This window comes from Ostrea edulis, chromosome 1, assembly GCF_947568905.1.
Source record: "Ostrea edulis chromosome 1, xbOstEdul1.1, whole genome shotgun sequence".
Classification (NCBI taxonomy): Eukaryota; Metazoa; Mollusca; class Bivalvia; order Ostreida; family Ostreidae; genus Ostrea; species Ostrea edulis.
In genome coordinates this window covers 29,519,878-29,538,828 of record NC_079164.1, presented here as the reverse complement: position 1 = coordinate 29,538,828, position 18,951 = coordinate 29,519,878, and the positions used below count along the sequence as shown (strand labels likewise).

The 18,951-nt window shown below is 35.4% G+C and overlaps 3 protein-coding genes across 4 annotated transcripts in view; 1 reads left to right on the top strand and 2 right to left on the bottom strand.

The window, feature by feature from the left end:
• Positions 1–465: 465 nt before the first annotated feature.
• LOC125663941 (transcription factor E2F5-like) lies at positions 466–7,792 on the top strand. The gene is made up of 10 exons (XM_048896392.2): positions 466–608; positions 2,232–2,341; positions 2,591–2,626; positions 2,723–2,884; positions 3,463–3,571; positions 4,004–4,195; positions 5,295–5,409; positions 5,545–5,634; positions 5,823–5,870; positions 5,992–7,792. Exons 1-10 carry the CDS (start codon positions 495–497, stop codon positions 6,108–6,110), a joined length of 1,095 nt encoding a protein of 364 aa, XP_048752349.1. The 5' UTR covers positions 466–494; the 3' UTR covers positions 6,111–7,792.
• Positions 7,793–10,455: 2,663 nt separating this feature from the next.
• On the bottom strand, positions 10,456–17,516 carry LOC125663940 (low-density lipoprotein receptor 1-like). The gene is made up of 8 exons (XM_048896391.2): positions 17,405–17,516; positions 17,113–17,151; positions 16,346–16,738; positions 13,921–14,031; positions 12,363–12,536; positions 12,095–12,265; positions 10,802–10,894; positions 10,456–10,726 (listed from the first exon to the last, which is right to left on the bottom strand). The coding sequence occupies exons 1-8, from the start codon at positions 17,418–17,420 to the stop codon at positions 10,581–10,583; spliced, it is 1,143 nt and encodes a 380-aa protein (XP_048752348.1). The 5' UTR covers positions 17,421–17,516; the 3' UTR covers positions 10,456–10,580.
• Positions 17,517–17,639: 123 nt separating this feature from the next.
• The window catches only part of LOC125663930 (uncharacterized), a 41,230-nt gene continuing 39,918 nt past the window's right edge, over positions 17,640–18,951 (bottom strand). Inside the window, exons 27-28 of one of the 2 annotated variants that reach the window (XM_048896374.2) lie at positions 18,616–18,785; positions 17,640–18,311 (exon numbers count right to left, since the gene is read on the bottom strand). In XM_048896374.2, coding sequence (XP_048752331.2) covers positions 18,228–18,311; positions 18,616–18,785 — 254 coding nt within the window. In that variant the 3' untranslated portion in view covers positions 17,640–18,227. The remainder of the gene's footprint in view (positions 18,312–18,615; positions 18,786–18,951) is intronic. The other variant, XM_056163692.1, reaches the window with a different exon arrangement.

Below are 18,951 nucleotides of genomic sequence, written 5' to 3'. Positions count from 1 at the left end.
GAGAAAAAAAAATGTTTAAACAGAAATGTGTAAATATGTAAGTTTAAAGAGGTATAAATAGATAAAGATAGCATTCCAGGAAAATTATGTGTATGTTTGGGCTTACATTTATCGTAATTAATGTAAGAATGAATTAAAATTTTAGAATAATCACTGAGAAAGTGTCAACACCCGTTTTGAAATTTAATTCATTTTAAAAAAGCATCCATACATTTGTCGTTCTAGATTCAATTTAGATAGGTTGACAAACTGAAGATATAGATCTATAGATGCTCTATTCTACACAAGAGAACACAAAAACTACGCTGAATGCCGAACTATTCATCAAAGCGCCGAATTTTACCTTCGTAAATGCCGAATATTGACAATCGCTGATGCAAAATTTATGTGCTGATTCGACCTAAATCCGAAATGACTAGGTGTCGACTTAACCAGATGCCGAAACATCCAGAATTCCAAGCACGCGTTATTACCCAGAATTCCGATATAAAGCGATGGCGATGGATAACTCAACGCCGAGTCGACATGAGAAAAGTTTGGGATTGCTCACAACAAAATTTGTGTCATTGTTGCAAGAAGCGAAAGATGGTGTATTAGATCTGAAAGTTGTAAGTTATCTCATGCTGCAAAAGCTCTTTTTCATTCACGTTTCTGAATACTTGCATGCCGTCGTTCTTTGTTTACAAATTTTCAAATATTGCATACATGTTCTTAAAAGTCGTGTATGGTGAAGACTCTTTATCTTGCCATAGATGCAGAAATCGACAAATTTATTGTGCATCACGATACAAATCGACTCACATAATTCAGTAGTTAATGCAAATACTTGCTTTACATTCAAAATACAGCCATTACTTGGACACACACACACACACCCCTTTCCCCTCCAAACATAACAGTGCTGTCCAACTAAAAAATGTAGATGTAAGATACACCTTCAGGATCCAAGGATAAACATGCAATACAATAATGCATTGTGTCAAGGAACAAAAGGTGCATATCATGGAACACGGGGAATTGACGTTATGACAGTTCAATGTGACCATGTTATGATTTTTTACACATGCTATTTCATTTTAAAATTGAAAATCTAAATTAGGCTTGTAAATAACCACTCACCCACTCACAAAAGTGAGTAATTTAATTTGTGGGCAACCAAATTATGAAAATTCTTTCGCACACATGGCGAGTAAAAGTTAACTGGAACTTTTGTGATACTTTAAATATGTAAATGATAAAATTATTATGTAACAAACAATCAAATTCATGATCATTACTTGCCACACCCTTAAATAAATGAAATCTGGTTGGAAAATGATTTGCCAATAAAAAGTTAGCTTACTGTAAGGTTTATGAATAATAATAAAATGTTATTATGAGAACTTGGAGTAACTTTTCTGTGCAAAAGAAATAAGTTCCATGATATTACGAGATGGTAGCCAGCACACATTTTATGAAGCCACTGTGTATAATAGGGATGTCAAAATGGGTAACTTTCTTAGTCGATGATTAGTTTTATTCCAAGAATATTCGATAATTCGAACATTTTAGCCACTTTAACAGTGTTATATTCCTTTGTTCAGTATAACTACATGCCTTTACCAACAATCAGATATGCATATAATACAAGCTACTTCAAGGCATATTGAATCTAAATTTAATGTTATTAATGTTTTTAAACTGAAATAATTTTGTCATGTATAGGCGGGGTATGGGATAAACATGATAGTCACATTGATTTTATATAACAGCATGAGCAGAATCAGTTAACTGTGGAAGTCCTGTCAGGTAGACCACAACATAAACATCCATTATGACAATTAAGACAACATGCATGGCACTATTCATTTCAAATTGAATGCATAATTATGGCATTTTAAATTCCCTCACCCATTGGAACACATACATTTAGGAAGAACATAATAGTTAACTCTGCTTTTGATACACTTTATACAGAGTTTTTATTAAAAGAATCCTTGATGATAGTGAGGGGCAATGTATGAGGAATTGAATGTTTTATTCACTATTGTCATACTATGCCATGACTATTCAGTAAGTTCATACTATGCCATGTTCAGACTATTCAGTAATGTCATCCTGTGTCATGTTCAGACTATTTAGTTATACGTCATACTATGTTGTGTTAATGTCATACGGAACATATTAAATGAAAGTTGTGTAATAAACTATGTAAAAATTATTTCAAAGTAGAAACATTTTAAATCAAATAGGCTGCAGATCAACTAGCTGTTAGACAGAAACGAAGGATTTATGACATAACTAATGTATTGGAAGGCATTGGTCTCATTGAAAAGAAATCCAAAAACAGCATCCAGTGGAAGTGAGTTATAGATATATTGATAATGCAGCAGTAGTCATACTGCAGAATTGTTTTGGTATTTCTCTAAATGAAACAATATCTCATTTCTTTACTATTTTATAAATTCTTCAAAACAGATATGTTTGAAAATTAATCACATCTGCAAGAAATACATGCATGTTCATTTCTAAATGTGACTTGTTAAGTAAGTAATGATATCATATTAAATACTTCAAAAATCTTATATACACTTTTGATTTCTTTCAACAGAGGTGCCAGTACAAATTATTCAGGGTCTGAAGATGGGTAAGAATTTGGACATTATTCATTCATGCTGTTTTATGGTAGAATTTTAATCATTTTTTCATTCAAGTAAATTTGTTTGTCAATGTTTGTGTGCAGTGTAACGCAGGGAAATGGTAACAGCAGTGAAATATCTGACCGTCTTCTGACCCTGAAACAGGAGATCGAGGACCTTGAGCAACAGGAAAAAAGATTAGACCTTCACAAATCCTGGGTCCAACAAAGCATCAAGAACGTCACAGATGAAGTCACAAACACACAGTAATGTGCCTTAGATTCAGATGTATATGTATGTGTTGACAAGGTCAAAGTGTCACAGACATGCTAATGAAATTCTCTACCATTTTATGTATGTTAGGTTCAATCTCTTTATAGGTGTGTGAAAATGTATTAGGATTGTACTGTAAAACTGAATTAGGGCTGTACTGTAGAACAGAATAGGGCTGTACTGTAAAACAGAAATAGGGTTGTATTGTAGAACAGAAATAGGGTTGTATTGTAAAACAGAAAAAGGGTTATACTGTAAAACAGAAATAGGGTTGTACTGTAAACAGGAATAGGGTTGTATCGTAGAATAGAAATTAGGTTGTTTTGTAAAACAGAAATAGGGTGGTATTGTAAAACAGAAATAGGGTTGTACTGTAAAACAGAGATAGGGTAGTATTGTAAAACAGAAATAGGGTAGTATTATAATATGTTTATTGTTTTCCCCTTGTTACTAAGTTTATACATAGTCAAAGACTGATTTATAAAGATTAGTTTAGGGTTACCAACAACTAAATACAAGAAAACATGGAAGAAGAACATAAGATAATTTCAGATATTTTTGTGTTTCGCAGGGCAGCATATGTAACACATGAGGATATCTGTCGGAGTTTTCGAGGGGACACGCTATTAGCAATACAGGCCCCCTCTGGTACCCAGTTAGAGGTTCCCATACCAGAAGTGGTAAGTAGTGCCAAGGATGATTGATTATATATAGATATGGTAATCTTTAGATATTTTTATACCCCTGGAATCGAAGATTAGGGGGGGCATATAGTTTTTGGCCTTTGTGTCTGTCTGTCTATGCCAAAAAACTTTGAACAAAAACTTTAACTTTCGACATATCTTTTGCACCAAAAGAGGTAGAGCTTTCATATTTGGTATGTGTCTTTCTTATGGCAAGACCCTTGGTGACCTTAACATTGACCTTTGACCTGTTTCCATTTTGTTGTAATCCGGGGCATCAGTGTTTCACAAATTACATCTTGTTTCTGTAAGGGAAAAATACTGAATATTGGTAATGAATTTTGTCTACATTAATCCATATTGTGTGGATTAGTAAGTAAGTTACATGTATATTATTTTTTGCATTTAGAAGAATGAATTATTATACAGGGTCCTGGTTTTAAAAAGAACTATCAGATGCATCTTAAAAGTCACTCTGGCCCTATACATGTTCTGTTGGTGAACAAAGACACAGAGGAGACCAGTCCTGTGGTGGTGCAGGTGCCCCCTCCGAAAGAGGAGGATGCGGAAAACCAGAATGTGGATCCAAACCAAGCACAAAATAAATCAAGGAGTACCAAAGTAAGAGATAGTGTGTTATTTCAGTATAAAGTGTGAAATTTCAGCACTGCATCTGTTTTGATTTCTTTGTTTGGGGGATATTTTTTCTGACATGACTCAAGTTTTTCAACTTTGTGAAATGTTAGTGTGGAGTTTATATCACTGAATGAGGAGGAAGCTGTCATGCATGGATGGTCCTCCATTCTGGTTAACAATGGACTTTCACCATTAAAATAACCCAAGATTTAGATTGATTGCAACACCCTTAATCATAATTTTATAAAGTTACAGAAATTAAATTATGATTAGAAACTAGATAAATGATTGACAGGTAGATAATGTTAATACAAACTTGAGTATTTTGTTTTAATCAAACAAATGAACAAGTATCTGTAATCAATCCATGCATTATAGAGGATAGTAGACTTAATTTGTGACTTGCATTGAACTCGGCCTCATCCCTGTAACCAAAACTTACATGTTATTACACTAACTCTGGATTTCTTTCTATGATACGACAGTATTATTTACTGGGATTGAAAATTAAATAAACATATTTTTAAAAATATATAAAAACATAGTAATAAATGATTTTCCATAAATGCCATGACCTTGTTGGTTGATCATCAGTAGCGAGGTTCTACTCCTAACAACAGTTTTTGAAATCCACATTCATCACAACTTTTTAGGTTACTATGTCATTGATATTGCTCTGTCATTCTTTTTCTACAGTAATTCAGAGTAAGTGTACAAATCATCTGAAGTGTGATCTACTAAGAATTTAATGTTAAAATGGCCTCTTTTATTAGAAGTTTATTTCATGTCACAGGAGACAACAATTTTAATGCAGCGTCACATTCATATTTGTGTTCATCCCAACACTGTAAACGAGCTAATATATAAGATTATCCATAATTATCCAGATTTTAAAATAAAATTTCTTATACATGCAGATTGAAGATTGCACCCAATTATGCAGATGTAACTTATAAGTTGTGTGGGTTATACTTGTCTTCTGTTTAAAACTGAACATGTGTATTACAAACTGATGCTATTCCACCAAAATCCAATGTATAAACTTGAGTGAAGCATTTTCAGACTGATTATGGTTTTTAATTAGCGTTCACTGCAGAAATCTCCATTACGTCCATCACAACCATCTTCAGAAGTAGATTTTCCCACACGAATGTCAACGAGGTCATCTCCAAGGAAACAAGGCCAGTCTTCACAATCAGGTAGAATTCATTTTTTCTGAAAGTCTATCTATACATGTATTTGATAACCCAGATACTCTCAATATTAAAATTATATTAAATTTTCAAATGATACTATGAATATAAATGTTATGAAGTTTCCTTTCCATATTGTAGTTCTTTCCACTGCTGAAACACAGGCCACACTCGACTCTCTCCCCAGTGACATTCTGTTTGACCATGATGACCCACGACATACCGGTCTGGGTAAGTTCATAACTTAACAAATCACAACATACTGGTCTGGTTAAGTTCATAACTACACAATCCATGGCATACTTGTCTTGGTAAGTTTGTAATATAACAACCCCTGGACAGTTATTCAGACTTTTCCCACTATGATTTGCATATTTTTTTCTTCCAGTTTCTTTTATAAGTGAATTATTTTGTTTTAGATATACCCAGTGAAGGAGATTTGATAGAGGAATTAATGTCTTCTGAAGGTATGGCTTTTTTAAAATAAATCTTATTTATAGTTAAGGAAGTTGTTTTGATTGGGAATTAAAGAATATGCAGTAAATGATGCACTTCAGCAATGTGTGATATACCCCGATTTTGTTGCAGCCTTTGCACCTCTTCTGCGTTTAAGCCCTCCTCCATCAGACAGAGACTATTACTTCAATCTGGATGACACAGAGGGGGCCTGTGACTTGTTCGATGTTCCCCTCCTTACCAACTACTGAAATAACTACAGCAGGTGCCTTACTACCTCAGTGTGCCTTAACAGGACCAATAAGTTACGGTTAGACTGCCTAAGGGGTACAGACTCCACTCGGTTTGTCGTGACTGATTTTCATATTGAGAAAATCGGGAGTGCATTCAATGAAAACCGCTGCAAACTTGTCAAGTTATCAACAACTTTAGTGCTGTTCTATTACATTAGGTCAGTTTGATGTGAGATCTCTCTCAAATGTAAAGATCTCTCCTGGATAATGCCTATTGTATGCTGAAAACTAGAACTTGTTTATATATACATACAAATTTAGTAACACAAAAAATTGTAGGGTTACTAATTTCCCATCGAGCACCATTAAAAAAGTGCTATTGTAATTATTATGATGTTGTTCAAATGGTAGTGCTATTATTTGATATGGTGGTTTTCTTAATTATAAAAGCCGTGATGATGCACATTTGTTTGTTGAAAAAGTTGCCAGTGGGAAAAACAATGTCCTGTATTGAAAACAGGATGAATTTACATCCATTGATCTCATGTTCAACCTTTTCTCTGAAATCATTGTCAGATGAACACCTCATATTGATTCGTTTTCATCTTTACTTTCCCACTAAGCACAACAATTTATCCATCTACAGACAACACATGTTCCTTGGAAAGACCTAGTTTGATATTTACACCAGTTGCTTTTTAAAGTAAAGTACCTTAAAAAACCATTAATTTTTCCAATAAATATTGGTGACTTTTTGAAAGATTGAGGTCTAGCAAAATATTTTTGGGTTATCAATTAGTTTATGCACAGAATTCCATTGGGTTGTATTTCTTGATTTAGAGTGATCTAAACTGTAAAATTTTTCACAAGATCAGAAATATTTGGTATTTTTTCTAGCCGGTAAAATTCTTTTCAATGAATTAAGACCTTAATATATTGGTATGAAATGATCATGTTATTATTACAAGACCGTTATTATTTTAGTATTGAGGAATTGTTTTGGTATTTATATGTATACAGAAATTGGTAGCCATTTTTTTTAAGATTGTGCAGGCATGCTGTAGATATAATGCATGGTGTGCACATGCTTCTCACAAGACAACAAATATCCAACAACGTGTTCCATACCAGAAATGTGTCATGTTTATGTTAAAGTATACAGAAGGGGCATAAATTTGTGAATGTTCTCATTGTTATGGTGTGTATGATCCCATCACAACACGGTGTTCAACAGTTCTTTACATGGTGTGTTAATTATCTGTAAATATTGTAGAGAAGATCACCATTTGTTACATGTCAGATTTTTGTTATTTGTATGTTCATTATTTTGTTAATGTTGAAAAATTTAGGATCTTCATATTTTGTTCTTCAAGTTGTTTGAAATGAAGACTGAATATCTTTGACAGAGTTGAATACTTGCGATATCAAGCCATTCTGCATTGAGTATGATGTCAACAAAGGTTTTATAGAACTACATTACTAATAAGATATGTATTTTTTTTATGTAGCAATGTATCACTTCCATTGACGAAGTACCAGTGACTCCGTTATCAGTAAATGATAAGTTTTTCACAATTATGTTACAAATAGTTTCCATGCTAGATTTATAAATTTATCAAAAATTATATATTTTACATTTAGTGCAAACATCTTTTTCTGAAATTCACCATTTTAAAGAAATAAACTGTGATAAGAATGATTTCACAAATGTATTTTTCAGAGAGAGAGAGAGAGAGAAGGGGGAAGCCCATAAGTTTTTAGATTTCTGTAAAAAAAAAAAAATAATTTTTTTTTTAAGGTCGCCTGTCGCAGGAGACCTGTTGCTATCTGTTTTCTTCGTCATAGTGGTCGTTTTGTCATTTGTAAACTTTTGAACTAGAACGGCGGAACCAATTTCAACAAATTTTAGTATATAGCATCTATGGGTCAAGGGGAACATAAATTGTGAATTTCATGGTCTCTGCCCCCTTTTGGTCTGAGGGGTGTGGCTAAAACCATTAGAATTAATGTAATCTTCAAAAGTCTTCTTTACCCCTGGACATCAAGTTGTCAAACTATTTTAAAACATGAATATGATCAGCAATGAACCCTTTACCAACACCATGAAAGGGATGACCCCCTAGGGTGGGGCTAAGGTGGTCATATATTGAACATGCATTCTATTTCAGAATATCTTCTTGGCTTTGGGATCAAGGAGGCAAAATGTTTGCATGATTATAATGAGCATTCAACCCTGTACCAAAAACTGAAATTTATGACCCTAAGGTTTAGGGTTAAACCCCTAGGGTGGAACCAAGGTCTTCATATATTGAGAATGGATTATATCTTAGAAAATCTCGATCTTTCATTTTGGACTTCAGCTGTTTGCATGATTATAATAGGCATGATAGGCATGAAGCCAAAATTGTGAAATTCATGACCCCAGAGTTCAGGAATATTAGGGTGGGGCTAAATTCATCATATGTATTGAGAATGCAATAGGAAATTTTCATTACTGGGCATCAAACAGACAAACTATGATTATAATGTGAAAGCGATATTTATCACTCCTGGGTTTAGGTCCCCGGTACCCCTTGCCTGTCGTAAGAGGCTACTAAATGGGACCGTCCTTCGGATGACACCACAAAAACCGAGGTCCCGTGACGAGCAGGTGTGGCACGATAAAGATCCCTTTCTCCTCAAATTCCATAAGCGCCGAGCATAGGCCTTAATTTTGCAGGCCTTCACTGGCATTGGTGACGTCTCCATATGAGTGAAAGATTCTCGAGAGGGACATGAAGCAATATTCAATTTGTTCAGACGAAATAAAAAAAACACCCAACCAATTTGTCCAAACAAAACTTATTTGTTCGAATGAATTTCTATTTCGTCAAAAGGAATTAGGAACTCGTCCGAACAAACTTCTAATTCGTCCGAATGTATAATATATTTTCTTATTTGGCCTTTCTATGCCCCCGTAAAATGTGTAACAACGATTTCTGAAGACCAAAAAGATGTGCATACTTGGGTGACCCAATGACCCTTGCTTTTTTTTTTTAATGTACAGTTTAAATTAGTTTTCGTTTCAATTTCAAATTCAAAAACGTCTCTGATGATGAAGTTGTCAAATGATTATGCAAATTTTGATTGAAAATAGATTAGCAGGGGTGATACGTCTGGCCACCGTATACACTTGTAGTTCATATCTCATCCCGAATTCAAATATTAAAGTATAAAGGAATAGTACAAGTTTAAGGTAATTCCACACTCGCATTATTACCTGATAAAAGCATAGTAAGTGAAGTTAAAATTAATAAATTATCGACTAAAATATATAGGCCATCGCACTATATATATCAATGTAAGAAAATTGCAAACAGCATTAGCACCCCCCAAACCCCAAAAACAACAAACAAACAAAAAACTGGTAGAACGATATACAATGTAATAGTATTCATAAAAATTTCATGATACTGTTTACAAAAATATACAAAATGTCTGAAAATTAAAGGAAATCTCGCATTATGGACTTCATGAAGAATTCAATGAAAATAGAGTTATTGTCCTTGGATTCAATTCATTCTTTTCAAATATTTGTTAATCAATATTTTTTACAATAATTATTGGAAAATACTCCAACAAGATTTATGTTCTTATCATGCATAATTAAATCACTGACTTTGCAGAATCTTATGACGTCACATGAGGATAGAACTACTTTGAAGCAAAATAAGCTGCAACTGACGATCTTTTTCAACTATCCGAGTATGCACCAATTAACCCCTATCAGTAATAATTAATGATCATAAGAAGAATTCAGCAAATCAAACAAGGGAATATTGCTTGAGAGCATATCTACAATGAGCCAGTAAGCAACTCTTTAGAGCTAATATTGTATTGTTAAACCATGTACGATTATTTGAGCGTTTTGTATAAACCGCCATAACCTCGGACGCAATCGTATATTTGGACATCGGAACAATGACTGCCGAACATAATCGGGTTGCTGAGATCGAGGTCATAAAAAAAATGAAGCACATGTGAGTAACTACACATTTCGTTTGTTTTAAAACATTACATTGTGTCATGGATGACTTAAAGTATTTTAAGTGTTAGAAAGTAATAATTACGCAAATGTACCACCCAAATTAAATTTTGATAATGAATTTGCTATACAATTGGCATATCTAAATTGGTTAAAAATCGGACACTTGCGGAACTTGCCTCTCTTCCGCATTTTCCCGAACTGGTGACCCCCGAGGTAATGCACATCGGAGATCACGAGTCGGGACAATAATTCATGAATTGACATTTTCTGCTGATATGACGGTTTCGTTGCTTCAGATCCACTCTGATTCAATGATATTATATATTAAATCACATAAATGTTATTCTACTTTTATTTTTCATTTATTTACCGTCAGTTACAGCTTGTATTGTGTAATCTTCTGAAGCATATGGTTACACAATGCATAATGAAACAAATGGGAATATTATTTCTAATTATGATTATTCCCATTTTTCTGGTTCCTCTGAAACAGTTTGTAAGCGACAGACTTCTGCCGGGTTCTGGGAGTCACGTGACTGATATATGCGGCTGCGTGAATTGATTTGATCCTGGAAGGGGTCGGAGGAAGTTTCACTGGCTTTGTTTCCTAAAAATTATAGAGAAAAGCAATAAGTAATAGAAAATACATCTCTAGAATTAGGTAGAAAAGTAGGCAACGTACGTATTCTGTATGCGAAGCATGCAATCCAGACAACGAGGAGGGAACCAGCACAAGTCAGAATGATGATGACACTTGAGTTCATCCGGAATTTCACTGTAATGGATCATAAATCATGAAAGAAATTCATGTGAAAAACGGAATTTTTATTTTATAATTTAAGACCTAGTCCCTAGATTAGACAATTCAAGACTTCAGGATACGGACTACAGACATCATTACATTAGGAAGCAGGCTACAGACATGTAGACTTCGGGATGGGGTTGAACTCGCGGCCTGCGGAACCAAATCTCCCATCAGCATGTAACCAGCGCGCAAGACCATCTAAGCAAATCTTAAAACTTGCTTTCGATGACGAGGGAATTCTCGCCACGCTGTCACACGTTACACGGTCATTGAGAATGGAAATGGGATACAGTTATTTAACGTACATTTAAGAGGATCATACAAGATACACATCGCATTTGAAATATTTTATATAAAGCACAGAATTAGCAATGAACTCTTAAATGAACATAACTACCCTAAGTATATAACTCATAGATATATAATATCATAGAATATGAAGCACCACTAAAATGACCAACGATACGAACAACAGTGAATTGTCAAATCCGTATGATCTGTCCCTTCCTCAAGATGATAGAATATTTACATGGAAAAGAAAACTAAATAGAAAAGCAAACTAACACTACATATTCCATCGTTCAATGTTAAACTCACAACTAATCAATAAAACGACGATTCTTGTACTTACTAATATCAATTAAAAGAAAATATCACTCCAAAATTCGATAACAGAAGCACACAATTGTAGTCAACCGAATTTCAAGAGCGAACGAGTCACGTGACTCAAATCAAAGCTCGACAGTTTGTTGAAATGTTTTCAAGAGACTGTTTATGTGATGAAAGAATCCATAAAATCGATATTAGTAAGTACAAGGAGCATCGTGTAATTGATTAGTTGTGAGTTTAACATTGAATTCGGCTCACAAGTATTAAAAATCGGCCCGAGAATGCCGCCTCCAACTACGTAATGGCGCCGGTTCTGACGTTTTCCTGGCACGTTAAATATCAAAATCATAAAAAAAGCCAGTAAAACGTCCGATATTTCGGACTACAGTGTTTCGTAATCCTGGGGCCTAATGACATTGGTCTTTTCACAAATTAGTAGAAACCGATTGCTTTTTGAAGTAATTGAAAACAAATAAATTGGCAATATTTTCTAGATTGAAAAAAACTTGCGTAATTCGCGAAAATCTTGCAGACGGAGTTGTACAAATACTCCATTCATACCTGTGACCTCGGTTACGCAGGAAGCCTCGTCTTGAGCCTGGAGACAGTGAGGGATTCCATCACACACTCGGTCCTGCCACATTGTTACGCTGGTGTTGATTCCAAATCTCGTGTCCACGGGAACACACGTTAGAAGGTCAGATACCTTACTTTTTGTTCTGTAACACATATCTAGTAAACAGAAGCGTGAGAAGCTTATATAATTACACAAAACGTGAATATATTTCATTGTCTGATTATTTTGTGTGTGTTGTGTATGGTGACAAACCTTTCCTTTCGTCCGTGCCATCCTTACAATGGCGGTACCCATCACAAAGGAAGGATAACGGTTTCTCGAAGTCTTCGTCGTACACCGGAAGTACGGGATTAATGCAGCGTCCGTCAGCACACTCAAAACAAGCAGGTCTATCCAGTAACGCCCCACTCTTAAAAGAGCTATTCACTGAAAGCATTAAAAAGCTATGGAGGAGTGTTGCATTCTGGTAACACGCCTTTTGTTTAAGGTGGCAGGGGACAGTTTCTTTGGTTTTGAAACATGTGGATAGGGGGTATACACCAAAGTCAGATTATGACAGACTAATGAAAAATCACATTTCCCTTTTATGTCAATACTTGTATTTCATATTAGTGTAGTTAATAAATTATGACCCTAAATTACATGTAATTTATAAATACTGGTGCTGGTGCACAAAACATGCTCTGAGCAGGTTCCCCTTTTTTGCTTTGATTTTCCCTCATTTGGGCTAATCCGCACCACCCCCACACCATCACAGTACCAAACATGGGGACTTAGACACTGTGCACAATCAAGAACCCTATCTGCCCTTCTCAAAAATCTACCTCTCATATGGGGCCATCCACCTTCCCTCACAGCTACAGACCTTTTGCTAGACCCTGCATGTTTTCACCGGAATTTCTTCAGCAACTGACCACGTGTCTTAGTTTCGTATTTGCACCCATCTATTTGCTAGAAATCATGGTGACACCTACATGTTGTATATCAACATTTTTATTAAGCACTCAGCTACATTTGACATGCATCCTAAAATTATTGTATACATTTTTACACATGTAATATCACTTCAAATATGGGGTATTTTCATTTTTTGAAAAAGTTGACCGTGCCTATAGTGCGAAACTGTCCCCTGCTACCTAAGAGAGTTTAACTGTACAAGTCTCCTTATTGTGGCAAGTAATGGTTTACTTCACAGCGGTTATTTTTTTTACTGATGTTACAGCGACATACATGTACACTGCAGTCAAACATGGTTACAGCGATCACGCTTATAATGAATTCACGCTTACAACGAAGTAATTTTCATCCCTGTAGTTTTAAAACACCATTAAAAACTAATTAGATATATCGAAATTACGTTGATCACGAACATGTTACTCCCCAGTACTTCCCTATAAGCGTGTTTTACTGTACAAAGGATGTGAGAGCCTATAGATGATTTCTGTTGGAATCTAGACACACAAGGGCCATAAAATTAAAAAATCCTACTTTTTTCAAAATCTGATGACAGTTAACCTACATGTACATGTGATAAAGGATATACATGTATATCATAATGAAAACAAATTACAGCAGTTTTATTTTACTAATCCCAGTATGTTCCCACACGACACCAAGTTGTTGTAAAAAGTGACATTTTCAGAGACACTATGTCATTCATTTGTTGTCTCTGGAATTTAAAATGCCTATCAAAGACAGAGTAAATTACTTCTTTGCCATTGGGTGTCACTAATTACAATATATACAATGTGAAAAACGTAATTAAATATCTCGTTCGTATATCGTTACAGGTATTAAAAACGATTCTTACAACAATACTCATCTCTCCTATTTTGACAGTCTATCTTGTTGTCACATACTTGATCACGTGGTATACACTGAACCGGAGAACACCGGAAGTAGTTGCTGGGACAGGAGATCACTGAAATGTTCAAAATCTTAATGAAGTTGCAGTATCAACTCGGATGTATTAGCTCAGAAGTCTTAGAAATACATGTACTTTGAAAAAGATATCGTCAACATTGGGACGAAGTTAATTAAAATGAAAAACATTAAACTCAAGAATATGGACAGACTTCATGTAAATACAGGTATCATAGGATGTTTTTTAAAGAAAGTAAATGAAAATAACGATTGTTCCACGTGTTTCGTAGATCGTGGACAGCAATTGGCGCAATAATATTCAGATTCTTTCTTTTCTCGGTGTCCGTGGAAGCAGTAAACGTTCATTACAAGTTCATGAAATACCACTATACATCATCTCCCACTGTGTCTGTCTATTGTGCACTGTAACTGTCTATTGCGCACTGTGACTGTCAATTGCGCACTGTGACTGTCTATTGCGCACTGTAACTGTCTATTGCGCACTGTGACTGTCTATTGCGCACTGTGACTTTCTATTGCGCACTGTGACTGTCTATTGTGCATGTAGCCCGGGGACTACATCATCTTCCACTGTGACTGTCTATTGCGCACTGTGACTGTCTATTGTGCACTGTGACTGTCTATTGTGCATGTAGCCCGGAGACTACATCATCTCCTATTGTGACTGTCTATTGCGCACTGTGACTGTCTATTGTGCATGTAGCCCGGGGGCTATATCTTCTCCCACTGTGACTGTCTATTGCGCACTGTGACTGTCTATTGTACACTGTGACTGTCTATTGTGCATGTAGCCCGGAGACTACATCATCTCCTATTGTGACTGTCTATTGCGTACTGTGACTGTCTATTGTGCATGTAGCCCGGGGGCTATATCATCTCCCACATTGACTGTCTATTGCGCACTGTGACTGTCTATTGTGCACTGTGACTGTCTATTGTGCATGTAGCCCGGAGACTACATCATCTCCTATTGTGACTGTCTATTGGGCACTGTAACTATCTATTGCGCACTGTGACTATCTATTGCGCATGTAGCCCGGGGACTACATCATCTCCCACTGTGACTGTTTATTGCGCACTGCGACTGTCTATTGCGCACTGTAACTGTCTATTGTGCATGTCGCCCGGGGACTACATCATCCCCCACGGTCACTGCCTATTGTGCAAAGTGACTGTCTATATGCATTGTGACTGTCTATTGTGCATGTAGCCTGTGGTTTTATGGTTTTACGGTTGTTAACACATTTTGTAAAAAAAAATCTACCTAAACTGAACTACTTTAGAAACTAATATCATTTCCTTTTTCTTTACATTTATAATTTTTGCTATTTTGCTTGCTTTTTATCGATTTGTTTGTATATATATTCAAAGTTCCTAAATAGTTGCATCGCTGTTTACCATCTTCAAGAGAGCACGTTCTATGGTATCGCTGCAACTGGTTCAGAGTTGTCTATGGTGGCCTGGCAGTGTCATAATAACGCCAAAATTCACTGGGGTAATTAAACTCCATTTTCTTTAATTCTTGTAATTTCGGAAGAATTAATGGTTAACAATATAGAGTAACGGCTTTTGGAACATGATTATACTACTATGGAAGCTGAGGGTAAATATGGAAGTGATTTATAACAAATTGAAACATTTCGCAGCACTTCATTAATGATTGATTGATTGTACATTGTTTAACGTCCCTCTCGAGAATATTTCACTAATATGGAGACGTCACCAATGCCGGTGAAGGGCTGAAAAATTTAGGCCTATGCTAAGCGCTTATGGTCATTGAGAAATCTTTATCGTGTCACACCTGCTGTGACATGGGGCCTCGGTTTTTGCGGTCTCATCCGAAGGACCGCCCCATTTAGTCGCCTCTTACGACAAGCAAGGGGTACTGAGGACCTATTCTAACCTGGATCCCCCACGGGACAGCAGCAATCAATGATGTTTTGGCAAAATAAAATATTTTTCTTTGAAACTTAGATTGAGATTATTTTTTTAACAGGGGGAATACCTATATATAGCTCCTCTTTTAGAATGTTGAGTGTGCCCAATAAGTACGGAATATTTTACACTTTCTGCTTAGCCTCGATTTTAAAGTACATAACAGACGACTCCAGTTTCATGGTGTGTTTTTCACTTTTTTAGGTATTTATGGATGTTTTCCTACCTGAATATGCATATGGTTTATGAATATTGAAAAAAATTGTCAGAAATTTCACAGAGATGATGCTTGCTTACCAACTGGCGTGATGTAAACGACAAAACTGTCCCTATGTTTACAATCTGAAAATATGCACCCACTAGGTGAGGTTGTATGCGCATGGCGGCATATGATTGTTGAATATATTTAGGCCTACCTTCTTTAAGAACTTGTACGCCAATTTCCTGTTTTTCGTGACTGTGTTTAACATTCCCAGAATTGTTGTACACAATCCAAAGAAATTCGCTCCTAGAAACGACTTCCAAATCCCACACGACGTCACAAAATTTATATGACGTTAGGGAGTCTACATCAGTTCGATAAGCGTCATTTCCGATGTGTAAATAAGAATGACTACATCCTGAAATATCCGGAACGTATCTGATGTTAAGGCGTAATAAGTACCCCGGGTCTGTTTTCAGGCGGATAATGCACTTTTCGGTACCGAAATTGTTCTTTCCCTGAAAAGTTAAAGACTCATTCGGAATCAGATTTGTCGTTTTTCCACAATATTCTTCCCATCTCTTTTTTTCGTCAGTTGTTGATACATCTGTAAAAAATCAGTTTGGTGATCAACATATTTTTCATATTCATGTTTGCCTTTGCGGATACACACAATCACCGTTACATATATATACTATTGCTTTAGGTCCACATTTGGGAGAAAACCGTGGTAAGCGGCAATGACATTTTGAAATTTGCTCATACTGTTATGAAAAACATGAAATTCTATCTACCAAAAGCACATGAATTCAGAATGAAATCAATTAGCTTTATATTAGGATTAAGAAATAGGGATGTGTTAAATGAATACTTCAAATCATGCTTGAATTCTGAATATAGTATGAGCAATGTCTTGGATAGATTGCGGAGGATTTCTTAAAACGGCGACTATCAAAGATTGTATCTATAGAAATGTCTTACCTTGATGATAGCTTATCAGAGTCACAGCAAACATGTAAACTGTAAAGAAATAGTCATTATCTAAAACAATATCGTGGAATATACGCGGAGTAAGACATTCCGTGTAATATCAACACTCGAGTAACGTTCATCATGATGTAGTAATCATATAAGATTTTTCATCACGTTAAAAAGTTTAGGAAAGTAAGAAAGAAGAAAGGGAACGAATAATTAGATGTGTTCATCATTTGATGTTCAGACTGGTGAAATGACAGACACATGGACAACCAAAAAAAAAAGGGATTATACTCACAGTGACTGGGTCTCATTGCTCGTACATCGCTGTGACCGTTTGTGTTTGTTTATAGAAATCTACAGGACAGATTGTAGCAAGATCTACGGTCAGTGATAAACGAAGGTTTATCATAGGTAATCGCTGCACTTCTCAGATAACATTACAAGTATGTGTACACAATATATATCTGAGAGAGAGAGAGAGAGAGAGAGAGAGAGAGAGAGAGAGAGAGAGAGAGAGATTGTATTTAAACACAAGGAACACTGTATGAAGAACGAATGAAACTGCATTTATTTTTGGAACTTGCAAAAAAAGAAAAAAACAAAGATATTTCTTTACCTGATAAATGCTTTAAGTAAATAAAAATCATTCAATAAAATACTATGAATCTAATAAAAAGATATAAAGGTTACATAGACTAAAAACATATATTATATACATGCATGTTTTCCTTTTTATCCACTACACAAAATGGATATCAATTGGCACAGACAGTAGCGGAAGATATCATCATTTACTGACTGTCAAATTGTACATTGAAATCTACATACAGGAAGTTACATTCGAATAAGGTTTTCCAAGACGTTTGTTTTTAGAGAGAGCAATACTTTTTCATAATGCAACTACAATGTAGTAACCATCAAACAAAGAGTACAAATATGTAGAAACAAAATATATAGATATCTTCTTAAAATAAAATTCAATACGCAGACGAATTTCAAATTATAAGAATACTGGAAGGCATTGAAATTATAGGGGTAAACAACGTCTAAAATGGACAAATTTGAACAAATTGAATCTCCAGAACTTAAAACGGACGATGTATTGTAGGCGTGGTGCTTCAACAGGCCCCGAGGGACAGAGAAATGTCGTCCACGGCTATGTCTCCCTTGTCGCCAGATCCTACTGTGGCTCGAATGATCAGCTGTAGAATAACAGAATCACTAATCGTAAAAAATATATTGATTGATTTTCTGTATCTGTTACCATGGGAACCTACATCACGGAATTACAGAAAATTATAATTGTTAAATTGGTGAAAGTTTGTTCAAGAATATATTTGTCCCTCCCCTCTCTCACTTGTTGTTGGTCTTACACTTTGAAACTGCTTCAAACAAGCCTGATTTGAGGATAACATTAAACGAAATGTAAAGCAACGTTTATATTGTATAAACTGTAACATTCACATTTTACAGCCTTTTGAGTTGGTGACAACTATAAAAATATACCTTTGTTCTATTGTGAAGCTGCAAATTGGAAGAGTTCATGTACCAGCCCTTTCTGTTGGTGTCTAGGAGCGTAACTGTGTGTTCAATACCATCTTCTACGATTAAGACCTCCAAGGAACCGATGTGTTTTCCTTTCATGTGGTTATAAAACGAAAAACAGTAGGTTGCATCTGAAAAGAAGAGGACCATGAAACAGTAAGAAAAATCATCTTTCTTTTATTGCCAAATGATGTACTTCCACTACATTTTCCAATATAATTTTGTTAATATCTGTGGTTCCAACTTGGCCCAAGGGAATCATGGTTTCAGCAAATGTTGAGCCTCTGACTCACTACA

Bases quoted from the DNA above. Each gene is read 5' to 3' on its own strand.
- LOC125663941 (XM_048896392.2), top strand. From the start codon at position 495: ATGGCGATGGATAACTCAACGCCGAGTCGACATGAGAAAAGTTTGGGA. The intron at 4,196-5,294 runs GTAAGAGATAGT...GTTTTTAATTAG, and splicing joins ATAAATCAAGGAGTACCAAA to CGTTCACTGCAGAAATCTCC. The intron at 5,635-5,822 runs GTAAGTTCATAA...ATTTTGTTTTAG, and splicing joins CCCACGACATACCGGTCTGG to ATATACCCAGTGAAGGAGAT.
- LOC125663940 (XM_048896391.2), bottom strand. The intron at 14,032-16,345 runs GTAGGCCTAAAT...TGAACATTTCAG, and splicing joins CGTACAAGTTCTTAAAGAAG to TGATCTCCTGTCCCAGCAAC. The intron at 10,895-12,094 runs GTATGAATGGAG...GATCCATTACAG, and splicing joins CTGCGTAACCGAGGTCACAG to TGAAATTCCGGATGAACTCA.